General features: G+C 45.2%; 1 protein-coding gene across 1 annotated transcript in view; it reads right to left on the bottom strand.

The window, feature by feature from the left end:
• Nucleotides 1-13,752, bottom strand: part of LOC124007830 (neuropilin-2-like) — a 67,725-nt gene extending 53,973 nt beyond the window's left edge. Inside the window, exons 1-2 of the mRNA XM_046318612.1 lie at nucleotides 12,859-13,752; nucleotides 3,569-3,740 (exon numbers count right to left, since the gene is read on the bottom strand). Of these exons, the coding sequence (XP_046174568.1) occupies nucleotides 3,569-3,740; nucleotides 12,859-12,931 (245 nt within the window). The 5' untranslated portion in view covers nucleotides 12,932-13,752. The remainder of the gene's footprint in view (nucleotides 1-3,568; nucleotides 3,741-12,858) is intronic.
• Between the last annotated feature and the right edge of the window lie 1,873 nt (nucleotides 13,753-15,625).

The following is a 15,625-nucleotide window of genomic DNA, read 5'->3' as shown; positions in this document are numbered from 1 at the left end:
TCTTCTTCACATCAATCAACTCTGGGCTTGGAGGTAAAAAGCCATTTGGCACCCTGCCGGACTCTGCCTGAAATGAAAGTCTGAATCAAAGTGCCACCTCAGATATGTGAGGTCTGCATAACACAGGATATTTTATTGCTGCAGCAGTGATGGTCTGCGCAGTTGAAGCTCCTCGGAGCCTTTGACTCTTTGAACCCGGGGAAAGTGCTGGTTGGCCCGGGAGAGGGATTAATTCATCAGTATGTTGTGGGTTAGAAAGTAAGGCTGACCTTACGTGGGCCAACCGAACTCTTTCTTGAGTTCACATGCTCAGGGACTCAGAGTAATGTACTCTCAGGAGAGACCATGGCACTGGCATACGGTGTGTGCGTGCATCTGCGTGTGTATGAGGCGATGACATACGAAAGACATGGCTTACATAGAACTGCAATTGTCCATAGATTAAAGCGCTTGACAACTCTCGCAACTATATCACCTATTTACAATAAACACAGTCCATTTGTAATATTTACATTATATATACAGGATATTCAGATTACATTTAAATAATACCCTGACCAAGTCTCCTGCCCCTCTAGGGGTGTATTCACTAAGAACGAAACGGGCTGATTTCGTTTCAAAAATGTTTTCCGTTGCCACATTTTTTTTTTCACGGTTTCCTACGGTGTGCACTAATGAACACAGCCCAGCATTACCGCTCCCTCACCTCAAAACCGGATGAGGAAAACACCAAGTCTCCCTCCTGTCTCCTCAGTCAGACATACTGCTCTGCCTAATCACTCAGGAAGGAGGAAACAACACACAGCTGCACCACAAACACTAAACTGGAAGCTATTTGAACCCCGTCTAAAGCGCTCTGTGGGAGGAGAGGGGGCGCGTTGGCCTGCCGGGCTGCACTTTGGCTTTCTCCACTTTGTTTTGTTGCTGTTTTGGACCGGAGGCACACATCTTCAACAAACTAAATCTGTGTGTGTGTGTGTGTCCCCAAATGGCACCCTATTCCCTATACAAGTGCTCTCTGGTCAAAACACCATTCAGGGAATAGGATGCAATTTGGGATGTAACCTACATAAAAAGGCGAGAGCAGCCTCAGTGAGAGAAGGGAGTTACAGGTTGTTCTATGAATAAATAACATTGTTGATGTGTCTTTTCTACTGGGGCTGTAAAGTATATTCTTTTTTCCCCTCTGAGGATGGTGAGGAGGATGCGGAATGGAGAGCGGTTGCCATGGGTTTTCCCTGCCGATCACACGCACTCTCACAAACGCGTGTGCATGTGCAGGTATACGCGCGGATATAAGGACGCACACACATACATACAGAGAAGCGTGTGCACGCACAAAGAAACACACACCCACAAATGCACACACACACAGCTGAGTGGAAGTGTGAGAGGGCAAAGGTTGAGCTAACACACAGTCCCCTCGGGCAAACCCCCCCCCCCCAAAAAAAAACAATCCCCAAAAAAGTATAGCATTTCTGAGGAGGCGTTTCAACTTTTTCTTTATTCCTCTCTCTACCCCTGCTCTCTCCAACCCTGCTCTCTTCCCAGCTCTCTCTCTCTCACTCTACCCCTGCTCTCTCCAACCCTGCTCTCTTCTCAGCTCTCTCTCTCTCTCTCTAAGCCCTCAATACAGTACCCACAAAGGACTTGAAATACTGCTTATCGACAGCGAGCACATTCATTTTATCCGTCTATCACAGAGCTGCACATGCTATCTATGACTAGTGGGATTTTAATAGAGCATTACGTTACACAGGACCAGATAAGGACATCATCAAGGACAACAACCACGCGAGCCACATAGAAATGGGAGTTATAGATCTCATTCTCATTGAAAGCAAGTCTAAGAAGCGGTAGATCAAATCAAATCAAATGTTATTTGTCACATGCGCCGAATACAACAGGTACAACAGACCTTACAGTGAAAAGCTTACTTACAGGCCCTTAACCAACAATGCAGTTTTAAGAAAACACCTACAAAAAAAGTAAGAGATAAGAATAACAAATAATTAAAGAGCAGCAGTAAATAACAATAGCGAGGCCATATACAGGCGGTGCTGGTACAGAGTCAATGTCAATGTGCGGGGGCACCGGTGTCGAGGTAATTGAGGTAATATGTACATGTAGGTAGAGATATTAAAGTGACTATGCATAGATAATAACAGAGAGTAGCATTAGCGTAGAAGAGGGAGTGGGGGGGGGGGGGGTGTGTGTAGGAGTCTGTTGGCTTGGGGGTAGAAGCTGTTTAGAAGCCTCTTGGACCTAGACTTGGAGCTCCGTTACCGCTTGCCGTGAGGAGCAGAGAGAACAGTCTATGACTAGGGTGTCTGGAGTCTTTGCCCATTTTTAGGGACTTCCTCTGACACCACCTGGTATAGAGTTCCCTGGTGGCAGAAAGCTTGGCGCCGGTGATGTACAGGGCCGTACGCACTACCCTCTGTGGTGCCTTGCGGTCGGAGGCCGAGCAGTTGCCATACCAGGCAGTGATGCAACCAGTCAGGATGGTGCCGCTGTAGAACCTTTTGAGGATGTTTTCAGTCTCCTGAGGGGGAATAGGTTTTGTCGTGCCCTCTTCACAACTGTCTTGGTGTGCTTGGACCATGTTAGTTTATTGGTGATGTGGACGCCAAGGAAATTGAAGCTCTCAACCTGCTCCACTACAGCCCAGTCGATGAGAATGGGGGCATGCTCGGTCCTCCCTTTCCTGTAGTCTACAATCATCCCCTTGATCAAGTTGAGGGAAAGGTTGTTGTCCTTGCACTATACAGTCAGGTCTCAGACCTCCTTCTTATAGGCTTTCTGATCGTTGTCGGTGATCAGGCCTAAAACTGTTGTGTCATCAGAAAACGTCATGATGGTGTTGGAGTCATGCCTGGCCGTGCAGTCGTGAGTGAACAGGGAGTAAAGGAAGGGACTCGAGCACGCACCCCTGAGGGGCCCCCGTGTTAAGGAAAATATATTTCACAATGATTTAGAGAGTCGAATGACACTATACTTGCTTGTTTTTATCACGTAAACTGAAATTCAGCGAACTATTCTAATTTTTGCAACCAGGAAATGGCTGAGAAATGTCTTCATAGTGCATCTTTAAGAGAGCAGTAAGAGCTAAGGGTTGAATTCAGGCCAGAGCAGGATGACTGACTGCTATGAGGTCAGAGAGACAATAGAAAGGCATATGATTCATATTATACATTTATTTGAAAGAGGAAACTGACCAAGCATTGTCCCATCTAGCCTGTAATAAATAGCTGCACTGAACTCTCTCTCCCTCTCTAGTCTGTTTTCCTGTAAACTTTACAACATCATCCCGGTCTTTCTTTCAACCATTCTCTCCATTCTTTCATCCACCATCCCTTTCTCACATGCTGTCACGGCCAAAATGGTAACTATGGCTAACTAAGGACACTGTTACAAATGTACAACCAGTTGAAGGCAGATCTGAAGTTAAAACCATCCCTGGTCAGTCTCCCTCCCCTCACTCCTTATCCCTCTACCATTTGCTAGCCTAAGCATACCCAAAAGGCCCCCCTCTCTCCCTACAACCCCCCCCCCCCCCCTCTCTCACCTGCAGTCCAGTCTCTCCAGTTCAAAGTGGGGGTTGAAGTTGAGGACGATGCGCTGGGAGGGCTCCGGGGCCGTGATGACCCACTGGCAATTCTGGTGGGGCGGGTACTCCAGAGGGTAGCCCGGGGACGTGATGTACCCTGCGTCGCTGGCATCTAGGGTGTTCCCACAACCTGGATGTGAGAGAGAGAGAGAGAGAGAGAGAGAGAGAGAGAGAGAGAGAGAGAGAGAGAGAGAGAGAGAGAGAGAGAGAGAGAGAGGAGGGGGGGAGAGAGAGAGCGTGAGAGAGAGAGAGAGAGAGAGAGAGAGAGAGAGAGAGAGAGAGAGAGAGAGAGAGAGAGAGAGAGATGGTTATTACACAGACTCAAAGCATCTGATTATTGATTCGAGAATTTGTCTTCTACTTCCATAGGGATGTGATTTGTGATGTTAGTGACGCACGATTTGTAATCATTTCTGCGTCGGAGATGCGTGGTGTTCACACTAAATCTACTATAGCAACAGAATAGACAACCACGCACACGTCCCCCTCCCGTGCAGACAGACTAACCCCACACCAAGGCTCTCATCTCTCCTCCGGGATCATTCTTTAAATGTCATTTGTTGCTCTGGCGAGGCAATCTGCATACATTCGAACACATTCCCTTGATCCTATCGGCTCTCTCCCAGGAACAATAGCCTGCCAATAGCATCGCTAGGCTGGCCCAGACAGGAAGTGACAGCAGACCACCTGTCTAGGGGTACAAGGGTTCACCCCGATTCTGTAATGAGAAGCCGGAGTAACAATGCCTTCATTTTAGCCGTATGCCCACGCCTCGCTCGCCGTTCCCTATCTCACACAAACACGCAAAGCGCACACACCAACACTTCCGCGGACAATACAGTGAGGCCCCTCATCAGTCATTTTACTGCAGTATATGATTTCCCAGTCATTATTATTCTAAACGGAAGGCCAGATTAGGAAGACAAAAACGTCTCTCCACAATGTTCACCATGACAACGACGCTAGGGGCAGTTAACTCTTTCCGCGCTGACAAGAGGCTGCGTTCCCGATTCTTCACCCTTCATCCCGAAGTGATGCCCTCGTTTACTCTCCCTCGTGCATTTGGTGCAAGCATAGCTGGAGGGAGTTTCCACCATTATCCCTACACCAGTTCGTTCCCTTTAAATCCATGAGGGGGAGTGCACAGGTGTTCACATCGGGAGAAGGGTGGAGGATCGGAACACAGCCTGACCATCGGAAAAGGAAGACCGAGTGTGAATGTTTTATTTATTTAACCTTTATTTAACTAGGCAAGTCAGTTAAGAACAAATTATTGTTTACAATGACGGCCCACACTGGCCTAACACGGACGATCCTGGGCCTATAGTGCGCCGCCCTATGGGACTCCCAATCACGTCCGGTTGTGATATAGCCTGGATTCGAACCAGGGTGTCTGTAGTGACGCCTCAAGCACTGAGATGCAGGGCCTTGGACCGCTGCGCCGCTCGGGAAGCCCAATGAATACGAGGATATTGTCAACGAAAATGGCGAGGACTCAATGCTCCGTTTCATCTGCTTCACCCGTTGCGAGTTATGTGATGTGGTGTGGTGTGGTGTGGTGTGGTGTGATGTTATGTTATGTTTGTGATGTGATGTGATGTTATGTTATGTTTGTTATGTTATGTTATGTTATGTTATGTGAGCACGTCGTCAAAGAGAGCGGGGAGAAAAGATTGGAGGGTTGAAATATAATAGGCTATTCAAGTGTTGACATTTTCAAGACTCTGTGTTTTATAAAGGCGCACTTAGGATTTGGTGACATTTGATATAGTAGCGAAACCCTAGAAACTCGCACAAACGTACGTCTGTACACACACACACACACACACACACACACACACACACACACACACACACACACACACACACACACACACACACACACACACACACACACACACACACACACACACACACACACACACACACACACGCCAGTCCAGTCCATCACTCAACACTACAGCCAAAGCTAAATAGAAAGATAACCAATAAGAAAAGAGTCTCCCCATTTCCCCTGGAGGATTCAGACAGGAAGGACTGTAAAGTCTGCACATGTTCTTCTCTCCCCACCTCCATGTCTGCATCTGAAATGGCACCCTCATCCCCAATTTAGTGCACTACTTTTGACCAGAGCCTGTAGGGAATCCCATAGGGTTCTGATCAAAATTAGCGCACGATATACGTTTCCCTGGTGACAAAGGTCCGGATGGATAATGTCATTTATCAGCATAGCAACAACCCCCGAACCTCGCAACCCCAAAGTGTTCGCACCTCTTGTGGGCTGAGAAAACATTGCCGTTTTTAAGTTCATTCCCTGCAATTCCATACATTCTTCCATGTGTTGTGTGTTTATATGACACCATGGGGTCCAATCACAACCTTTCTACATTGTTGACTAATAGTGAAGACATCCGAATTATGAAGCAACACATAGGGAATCATGTAGTAACCGAGAAAGTGTCAAACACATCAAAATATATTTTGTATTTGAGATTCTTCAAAGTAGCCACCCTTTGCCTTAGAGACGGCTTTATGCCACATTCTTGGCATTCTCTCAACCAGTTTCATGAGGTAGTCATTTCTTTCCTTCTTAACACGTTTCAGCCAATCAGTTGTGTTGTGACAAGGTAGGGGTGGTATTCAGAAGATCGCCCTATTTGGTAAAATACCAAGTCCATATTATGGCAAGAACAGCTCAAATAAGCAAAAGAGAAATAACAGTCCATCACTACTTTAAGACATGAAGGTCAGTCAATGCGGAACATTTCAAGAACTTTGAAAGTTTCTTCAAGTGCATCCAGTCATCCAGTCTGGTTTACGCTGAGTGGGACTATCATTTGTTTTTCAATAGGACAATGACCCAACACACCTCCAGGCTGTGTAAGGCTTATTTGACCAAGAAGGAGAGTGATGGAGTGCTGCATCAGATGACCTGGCTTCCACAATCACCCGACCTCAACCCAAATGAGATGGTTTGGGATGAGTTGGACCGCAGAGTGAAGGAAAAGGAGCCAAAAGAGCTCAGCATATGCGGGAACTCCTTCAAGACTGTTGGAAAAGCATTCCAGGTGAAGCTGGTTGAGAGAATGCCAAGTGTGTGCAAACCTGTCATCAAGGCAAAGGGTGGCTGATTTGACGAATCTCCAATATAAAATACATTTAGATTTGTTTAACACTTTTTTGGTTACGACATGATAACATATGTATCATTTCATAGTTTTCATATCTTCACTGTTATTATTGACAACGTAGAAAATAGTAAAAATAAAGAAAAACTCTTGAATGAGTAGGTGTGTCCAAACTTTTGACTGTTACTGAGTGTATATATATATATATATATATATATATATATATATATATATATATATATATATATATATATATATATATATATATATATATATTGTATTTTTTTCTGGACCCGCAGTCCGTATTGACCCCGTTCTGGTTCCGGTCCGCGGTCTGCCAGTTGAGTATGGGGGACATAGGGAATAGGGTGCCATTCAGGACGCACCCCCATGTATTCTCCAAAAGGCGTGCGGGGCTGTCAGTAGTACCGCCAGGGGAAGATTAAGCCATTTGGGAGAAATCCTGCAGCCTCTGCACTTTTCTGCTCCCCGAGCTGAGCAGACCAGATCATGTGCAGCTAAGGAGGGAGGGCGACGAGGACGGGTGGAGAGAGGGACGCCAGCAGGGAGAAAGGCAGGTAAAAGAGGGATAGATGAAGGGGATGAGGATGATGAGGGGCTGAGGGAGAAGAGGGAGAGGCATGGAGGGAGAGGGACAAAAAAAAGTGGGAGATAATAAGAGGGATTGAGAAAGAGAGGGGTGGACGGAATGGAGAGCGGCAGAGGAAGGTTGTGAGACGGATACGGATTAAGACAGTGTGAGGAGGGGGGAGAGAGAGAGAGGAGAGAGAGAGAGAGAGAGAGAGAGAGAGAGAGAGAGAGAGAGAGAGAGAGAGAGAGAGAGAGAGAGAGAGAAAGCCTGACGAAGCTCATTAAGACATGACCATCCCTGTGGGGACTGACCCTGGAGGAGCTGATGGGCTGTCAGTAGGATATACAGTACATGCTGGGGAGAGGTGTGTGTGTGTGTGTGGGGGGGGGGGGGGGGGTCCTCTGTTCGGGTGGAGAATGTTTGTGTTTTTATGAATATACGGTGTGTTTTTCAGGGCACTATATCTTATAGGTACATGTGTGTTTATGTGATAAGGAGGGAGGATGAGGTAGAGAGATAGCCTCATGAATGATTGTGTCTGTGATGGCTCAGGACTCCATCTATTCTCCACACACAACACTGCACACATATACCATAGGGACCCCAACATACATGAACAATGTTGACATACAGTATATAACATTATTGTAGCAATAAGAGGTGAGGGCATGTATGGGTCTACAGATAATGGCGTGTATGTGCATCTGTGGGAGTGTGTGTGTGTGCGTGAACTTGGCTGCAAGCAAAATTTGTGCGTTCACGTCTTCAAATCTACTGTACAAGTCTCAGTCTATATATACAGTATCTGCATATGACTGCATATCTCTGTGTATGTGTGTGCACCAATTTCTATGAGCGGTATTATCCGCGTACTGTGGCGTCACACTTTGTGATAAACTGCAAATGTGTGGAAGGGCCATTATAAATCTTGACTTAATTTGCTCTCTCTCTCTCTCTCTCTCTCTCTCTCTCTCTCTCTCTCTCTCTCTCTCTCTCTCTCTCTCTCTCTCTCTCTCTCTCTCTCTCTCTCTCTCTCTCTCTCTCTCTCTCTCTCTCTCTCTCTCTCTCTCTCTCTCTCTCTCTCTCTCTCTCAACCTTAATTAAAAAGTGCTATCGCTTCGAGAGAGGGAATCACGGGGACAGAGAGAGGAGGAGAGGCACTATTCGCTCATTCATTCATCCCTACACGGGGGCTGTCTCCACGACTGTTTTTAATCGAACCCCTCCACACAAGACTGGACAGAGGGAGGGAGGTAGGGGAGGGGAGGTAGGGAGGGGGAGGGAGGTAGGGGGGAGGGAGGTAGGTGAGGTAGGGAGGTAGGGGAGGTAGGGGGGAGGGAGGGAGGGACTTTTGACTATCAAAGCTCTTTACTTTAATCATTAGACACCGACCATAAGGCCCTACCTACCTTTCAATATTATTAAAGTGTCTTGTATAGCTCAGTTGGTAGAGCATCGCACTTACAACGTTGGGTATCACGGACTTCAATTCCGTTGGGGCCACTCATACAAAATTGTATGCACACACTAAGTCGCTCTGGATAAAGCCATCTGCTAAATGGCATATTATCATTTATATTACTATTATATTAAGGATTAAGAGAAAAAGAAATGTAACCATCCAAAAAGAACATGAGAATGAAATCGTAGTTATAACATAGCCACTCAAGTGTGCAACATTCAGACTGCAGTTCCAATATGAACAACACAGATTTGGGACCCGCTGATTCAGAGAGGTTGGGTTAAATGCGGAAGACACATTTCAGTTGAATGCATTCGGTTGTACAACTGACTCGGTATCCCCCTTGACCTTTCATTTCCCCAATTCGCCAATAGCAAGCTAGGCTAAAGCTTCCTCTCTCTCTCCTGAGTTAGAGCACCCATGCATGTCTCTTCATAAGAGGCTAAGTGGTTTTGGCTAATAAACTAAATGCATTGGGGGTGGGTATAGCGATCAATTAATCAATGGATCAATTGACCACAAGCAGATGGTTGTGTTTCGCCGGGTTTTGATTTGCTAGAATACGGCTGTCCAGATAAATAACCCGTGTGTGAGTGCGTGCACACTAAGCAGCAGACCAAGGGGCCACCAGCTAGCCGACAGGTGTATTATTTATGGTGGCCTTGTTTTTAATTTCACCCTAGTCGCCTCGTTCCAGGGGGTTGGCGTGTCCCCCTCCCCCCCAGCCCTTCTCTCCTGGACAAGGTATTGAACCACGGCCCCTTTGTTTTTCAGCTCTTGATTGCTAATAACTACAGTCCTGACCTTGTTTCTCCGCTGTCCACGTGTTATAGGAGTCTGGGGCAGATTAAAAAAGATGCTGGGGGGAGAGAGTGAGAAGGATGGGGGGGGGGGGGTGAGAAGGATGAGGGGGCGAGAGGGGGCATGGAGAGGGAGAGAGTGAGAAGGATGGGGGGAGTGAAGCGGGGGAGACAAGAGGCAGAAGCGAACGAGGGGGAGAAAGAGAGAGAAGCAAGCAGAGAGAAGAGATAGAGAGAGATAAAAAATAGAGAGATAAAATAGAGATAGAGAGGTAAAATGAAGAGAGAAAATGGAGAGAGAGAGAGATAAAATGGAGAGAGAATGAGAGAGACAGAGAGACAGAGACAGAGACAGAGACAGAGACAGAGACAGAGAGAGAGAGAGAGAGAGAGAGAGAGAGAGAGAGGAGGAAACATAGCTTTTCATTCTATCTGTCATAGATAGAAAGGGAAACACACAGAGGTGGTGAAGACACACTCTGGTCCTGTATGTTCACATCTATGAGTTAATTACTAGATCATTATTAGGAATGACTTGATCATATTAACACAATCATGAGTCACACTGTTGCGGTTACAATAGGTGCATCCCAAATGTCACCCAATTCCCTATTGTAGTGCATTACTTCTGACCAGAGCTCATTCCCTCCTTTAGGCCCTATGGGCTCTGGTCAAAAGGAGTGCACTAAATACAGAATAGGGGACAAAGGGACAAAGACGCAGACTTAAAAATAGAGTCTCTCCACTGTTAGATACATGGTCCCCCTTCTGCTCTCTGACCCCCGGAGTAGTGTTCCTTTTCGCACGCCCAACATCATCAGTTCCCCTTCCTGCCCCTGTCCTTATGACTCTGTGACCCTGCTGTTATCTGCTGTGTGGTACTCAACCCCCTCCTGTCAAATTCTGTACCCTTCCTTCTCATCTCTGTTTAGCTCGTGCTCGCTCTCTCTCTCTGGTGTTTGTCCGGGAAAACATGCTCTTGTTCTGCACAACATCTTTGTCCCTCTCTCTTTCTCACAACCTCCCTGTCTTTCCCACATCTCCTCTCTCTCTCTCATGCTGCTGTGTGTATGTTACAAGCTGTGCTGTTTTGAGGAGGAGAGGAGAAGGCTGGAACAGTGAGTGCTTTGGCAGGCTGAGGTATCTGAGCGAGTTGGGGGAGAGCTGCCAAGGGCCCACATCTGTCTTTGATCAACGGGCACACAGGCAGCCAGCACTGCAAACAGGCCATATTGAATCTCTCTAAGGCAGGTAGGTACCAACCCATTCACACACATGCACACTTGAATGCATACAAACGTGAATCACACACACCACACACTTTGGAGCACATTCTAAGGAACAACCATAGGATTAGCCCTGTAAACCAGCCAGGGAAGAGACACTGAGTAGGGTACAGAGCAGAAGGGGAGTGAGAAACCAGACCGGGTTTTAAAGCTCGGGAGAGCTCTATATCAGGAGTCGGAACTTGCGCAAGATTCCAAAACTACAACCAAAAAAAAACCAACTCTTGTGCATTAATTATGGATACAACTACTGCGACTTAAGAAGCAAGCCAGCGAGCTTAAAAATCATCACGATTCCCTGAATGGAATGGAAGGATGTCATTTTTTGTCCAAATGTGCAGTCTGGTTTTACTGTTGCGGCGCGAGTGGAGAACTGATTGTGTGGCGCCGCCTCGAGTTTCCGAGGCAAAAGCGCGATTGAGGCACAAACCATCACCATGATTGCAAAACTAGGCTCTTGAGATAATGAGCGAGTTGTTGTTGGTGTTCTTGTTGATGCTAATGATGATGATTATGGTTAGTCTAACTAATATTCTTGTCATTATCCACTAATAGCAAAATACCACTTCGAGGCACATTATTTTGGATAGGCAATGGATTATGTTATGTATACAGACGGGTTTAGAGTTTATCATTCATTCATTAAATCAGCCAAGAAACAAAACAAAAATAAAGTATGTCCGTTTTTTTCCCTTTCAATTTTTTTTCTATAATTATTATGGAATTGTCACCCTACAAAGCAGAGTCATTGGGCTATTATAGGCTAATGTATGTAGGGTTATTCCTATTTTCTTCCTGTGTTCATACATTTACAAAACCTGACTAACGTGAACCGCAGTGGTACTTTTTAACATGCTATAGCAACTTATATTAAATGGTAATTACCTCCTGTTTTGGGGGGGCATTTTAGAATAGCTTTTGAGTATCAAATAATTTTTATCACCCAGTCATTTTTCATTAGGTGAAATATTGTCAAATTATTCTTGGCATACGAAAAAGGTAGAATAGCAATGTTGTTCTGGACAAACTAGGGTGACGAATGGGAACCGCTTCATCTTTCAAGGTAGAGAGAACATTTTGTGGGAATGATCAGTGCGCCTACACTACACATGATAGCCTACTGGTTATCAGACAGTCTATATCTATCTACTGGTTATCAGACAGTCTATATCTATCTACTGGTTATCAGACAGTCTATATCTATCTACTGGTTATCAGACAGTCTATATCTATCTACTGGTTATCAGACAGTCTATATCTATCTACTGGTTATCAGACAGTCTATATCTATCTACTGGTTATCAGACAGTCTATATCTATCTACTGGTTATCAGACAGTCTATATCTATCTACTGGTTATCAGACAGTCTATATCTATCTACTGGTTATCAGACAGTCTATATCTATCTACTGGTTATCAGACAGTCTATATCTATCTACTGGTTATCAGACAGTCTATATCTATCTACTGGTTATCAGACAGTCTATATCTATCTACTGGTTATCAGATAATGTATATCTATCTACTGGTTATCAGATAATGTATATCTATCTACTGGTTATCAGACAGTCTATATGTATCTACTGGTTATCAGACAGTCTATATCTATCTACTGGTTATCAGACAGTCTATATCTATCTACTGGTTATCAGACAGTCTATATCTATCTACTGGTTATCAGATAATGTATATCTGATGCCATTCGCGGCCTATGTGTCGAAATTCCTGACTTGAAACAGATGGAGATCCCGCTTTTAAAACCAAACGAGTTTTTCCCAACGCAGAGAAAAACAAGCTACCTGTCAGTCTCCAAGACGCAGGCCTATTTTTTTAAACTATGAGGTTTCCGTTTTTTTCATAGTTTAAAGCAAATTCGGAATTTAAATCACCCATAAAGTGTAGCGTCGGGTACATTCGGACACGTTTCTTGACAGCCCATGTGTTCCTGAGAACTGACCAACAACTGACCGTAAACTTACCTTGGTCTCCACCGACTCCCGGTGTTAGACACATTGCAAGTACAAATCCAAACAACGACGATAGCATATCCATTTTGACAATGTTCAATGTCTTGTTGTTTTTAAAGGTAACCTCCCGGGATCAAATTAGTTGTCCATCAAGAAAACCCACACCCTTTTTTTTGCTGAAAATGTAGGGACAAATGTGATTGCTCCACGTAGCCTATTTTACCCAAACAAGCAAACGAATAATGTTTGTTCCAAGTGCACTTAATTGAATAAAAATAGGCTGAAGACAGCGGTGAAGAGAGCGGTGAACAGCTTTCCCTCCGAAGTAGGCATATAGTCTACTTGAAAGACACACTTCATAACTCTCATCTTGTCGTCGTCATGACTGAGTTATTGAGTCTCGTCGAGCAAAGTGAATGAAATGAATTCCTCTTGATTCCCCAGTTCCATACAGAGCATGTCCACTGATATGGAACCTCCGGGCTATTTCCTACAGGGTCTGATAAGCGGCTCTGAGTCTGCCTCCAAATACGATTGAAGCGCTTGCCTTTCTCCCCGTCTCTCTCTGCTCACAGGGATTCAGGACTGCGGTCATTTACGACCACTGAGACACAGCTGCCTGAACTATCAACCCGACAAAAATAAGTCTTCGCATTTCGGACAAGAATGGAGCGCAAATCATGAGAACTGTGACACACATGAATACACTATCTTCCGAAGGAGAATTCATTCCATCTCTGGCACCACTCATCTAGTGTTTTTGTCTGGAGAGGAGTGTCCCTGCGCTCCGGCGGCATGTGTGCATGTGAGTGAGTGAGAGTGTGTGTAATAGCACTTTTGAACAGAGCAGCTATCGCATTACAGTCAGCGCCTCGGCTCCGCCTCCGGTTGGTCGTTGATCATAGAGGGGTACGCGAACACTCGTAAAACACACACACGCACACACACTTCACGTGATGCCAATAGATAAGGGTTCCACAGATAACGCACACACTATCAACTCAGACTCGGGAGCATTTCCACAGGCTATTTTCACGAGAAGAACCAAAGAAACCAAAGACAAAAAGGGGAATACGTGCGGGGGATAGAGGGAGGAGAGTAGTACATGCATAAGGTCTCCTGAGTGGCGCAGTGGTCGAAGACACTGCATCTCAGTGGAAGAGGCGTCTCTACAGACCCTGGCTCGAATCCAGGCTGTATCACATCCGGCTGTGTTTGTGAGTCCCATAGGGCGGAGTACAATTGGCCAGGGTAGGCTGTCATTGTAAATAATAATTTGTTCTTTTAACAGACTTGCCTAGGTCAATTATATATTTTTAGTCAACAATATATCATACAGTGGCATACAGTGTTTGTGTGTGTGTGTGTGTGTGTATGCGAATGAGTGTGAGTGAGTGTGTGCTCTCCTCTATACAGCGGCTCTCACCCCATTACCACAGCACACATCAAACAGTGGTTCGAGGCTTAACGTTGCATCCCAAATGGCACCCTATTCCCTATGTAATAGGACCCTGGTCAAAAGTAGTGCGCTACATTGGGAATATGGTGCCATTTGGGACACTTTCAAAGTCATATGTTCTTGCTGCCTCGTGGAGGGAACCCACCCAGCCCGGCACAAAACAGCCCTACAATCAGGCTGCCTAAATACAGCCACACTGGCTTTAATAACACACTGCCTGGCCCAAAATACTCTGCTGCCTGAGAAATGCCTCTGTGGACCAGCCCAGGCAGATTCCCATTGCTTACAGTACGTGAGAGGGTAGCTCTGGTCCAAGGCAAGGTACAGGAAGGCTCAACATTAGCAAGCTGCACCAACGCCCTGGACCAGAGCAAATTGAAAAGGGACGTGTCACATTAGCCTGGTCCCAGATCGGTCGGTGCTGTCTTGACCAACGACCACATCTGTTACCAGGCTAATATTAGCTATATTACATGAGAGAATACTGTTTATTAGCATTGATGACACTTTGTTAATTCTTTCGAGTCTAAGATGTTGGGGGAGGGAGGGGGTGCTAAACTGTTTTAAGAAGGTCATACTATGGATCATTTAGATATTTGATTTGGAATTTTAGGACCCCTTTAGGTGTCACAAAAAACATAAGTAAAAAAATATATATTAATAAATGATTGATTTTGGCCTTTACACTAAAGCCCAGAAACGCATTGAATAACACATTCATCAATGGCAAAAAGGACACTCAAAAATGTATAATCAGAAACAAAGTGTCTGTCCTAAATCTAGGAGATATAAAATGACTCAGGATTTATAAATATCATTTATATATACACAGTACTAGTCCAAAGTTTGGACACACCTACTCATTCAAGGGTTTTGTAATTATTTTGTACTATTTTCTACATTGTAGAATAAGAGTGAAGACATCAACACTATGAAATAACACACAGGGAATCATTTTGTAACCAAATAAGTGTCAAAGAAATTCAAATATACTTGATATTTTAGATTATTCAAAGTAACCACCCCTTGATGACAGCTTTGCCCACACTTGGTATTCTCTCAACCAGATTCACTAGGAATGCTTTTCCAACAATCAACATATGCTGAGCACTTGTTGGCTGCTTTTCCTTCACTCTGCAGTCCAACCCATCCCAAACCATCTCAATTGGCTTGAGGCCAGGTGACTGCAGATGGCAGGTCAACTGCTGCAGCCCTCCATCACTCTCCTTCTTGGTCAAATAGCTCTTACACAGCCTGGAGGTGTGGCATTGTCCTGTTGAAAAACAAATGATAGTCCCACTAAGCACAAACCAGATTGGA

The sequence above is a fragment of the Oncorhynchus gorbuscha genome, linkage group LG21 (assembly GCF_021184085.1).
Source record: "Oncorhynchus gorbuscha isolate QuinsamMale2020 ecotype Even-year linkage group LG21, OgorEven_v1.0, whole genome shotgun sequence".
Taxonomy (NCBI): domain Eukaryota; kingdom Metazoa; phylum Chordata; class Actinopteri; order Salmoniformes; family Salmonidae; genus Oncorhynchus; species Oncorhynchus gorbuscha.
The sequence above is the reverse complement of the archived record's forward strand: the minus strand, read 5'-3'. Positions and strand labels throughout refer to the sequence as shown.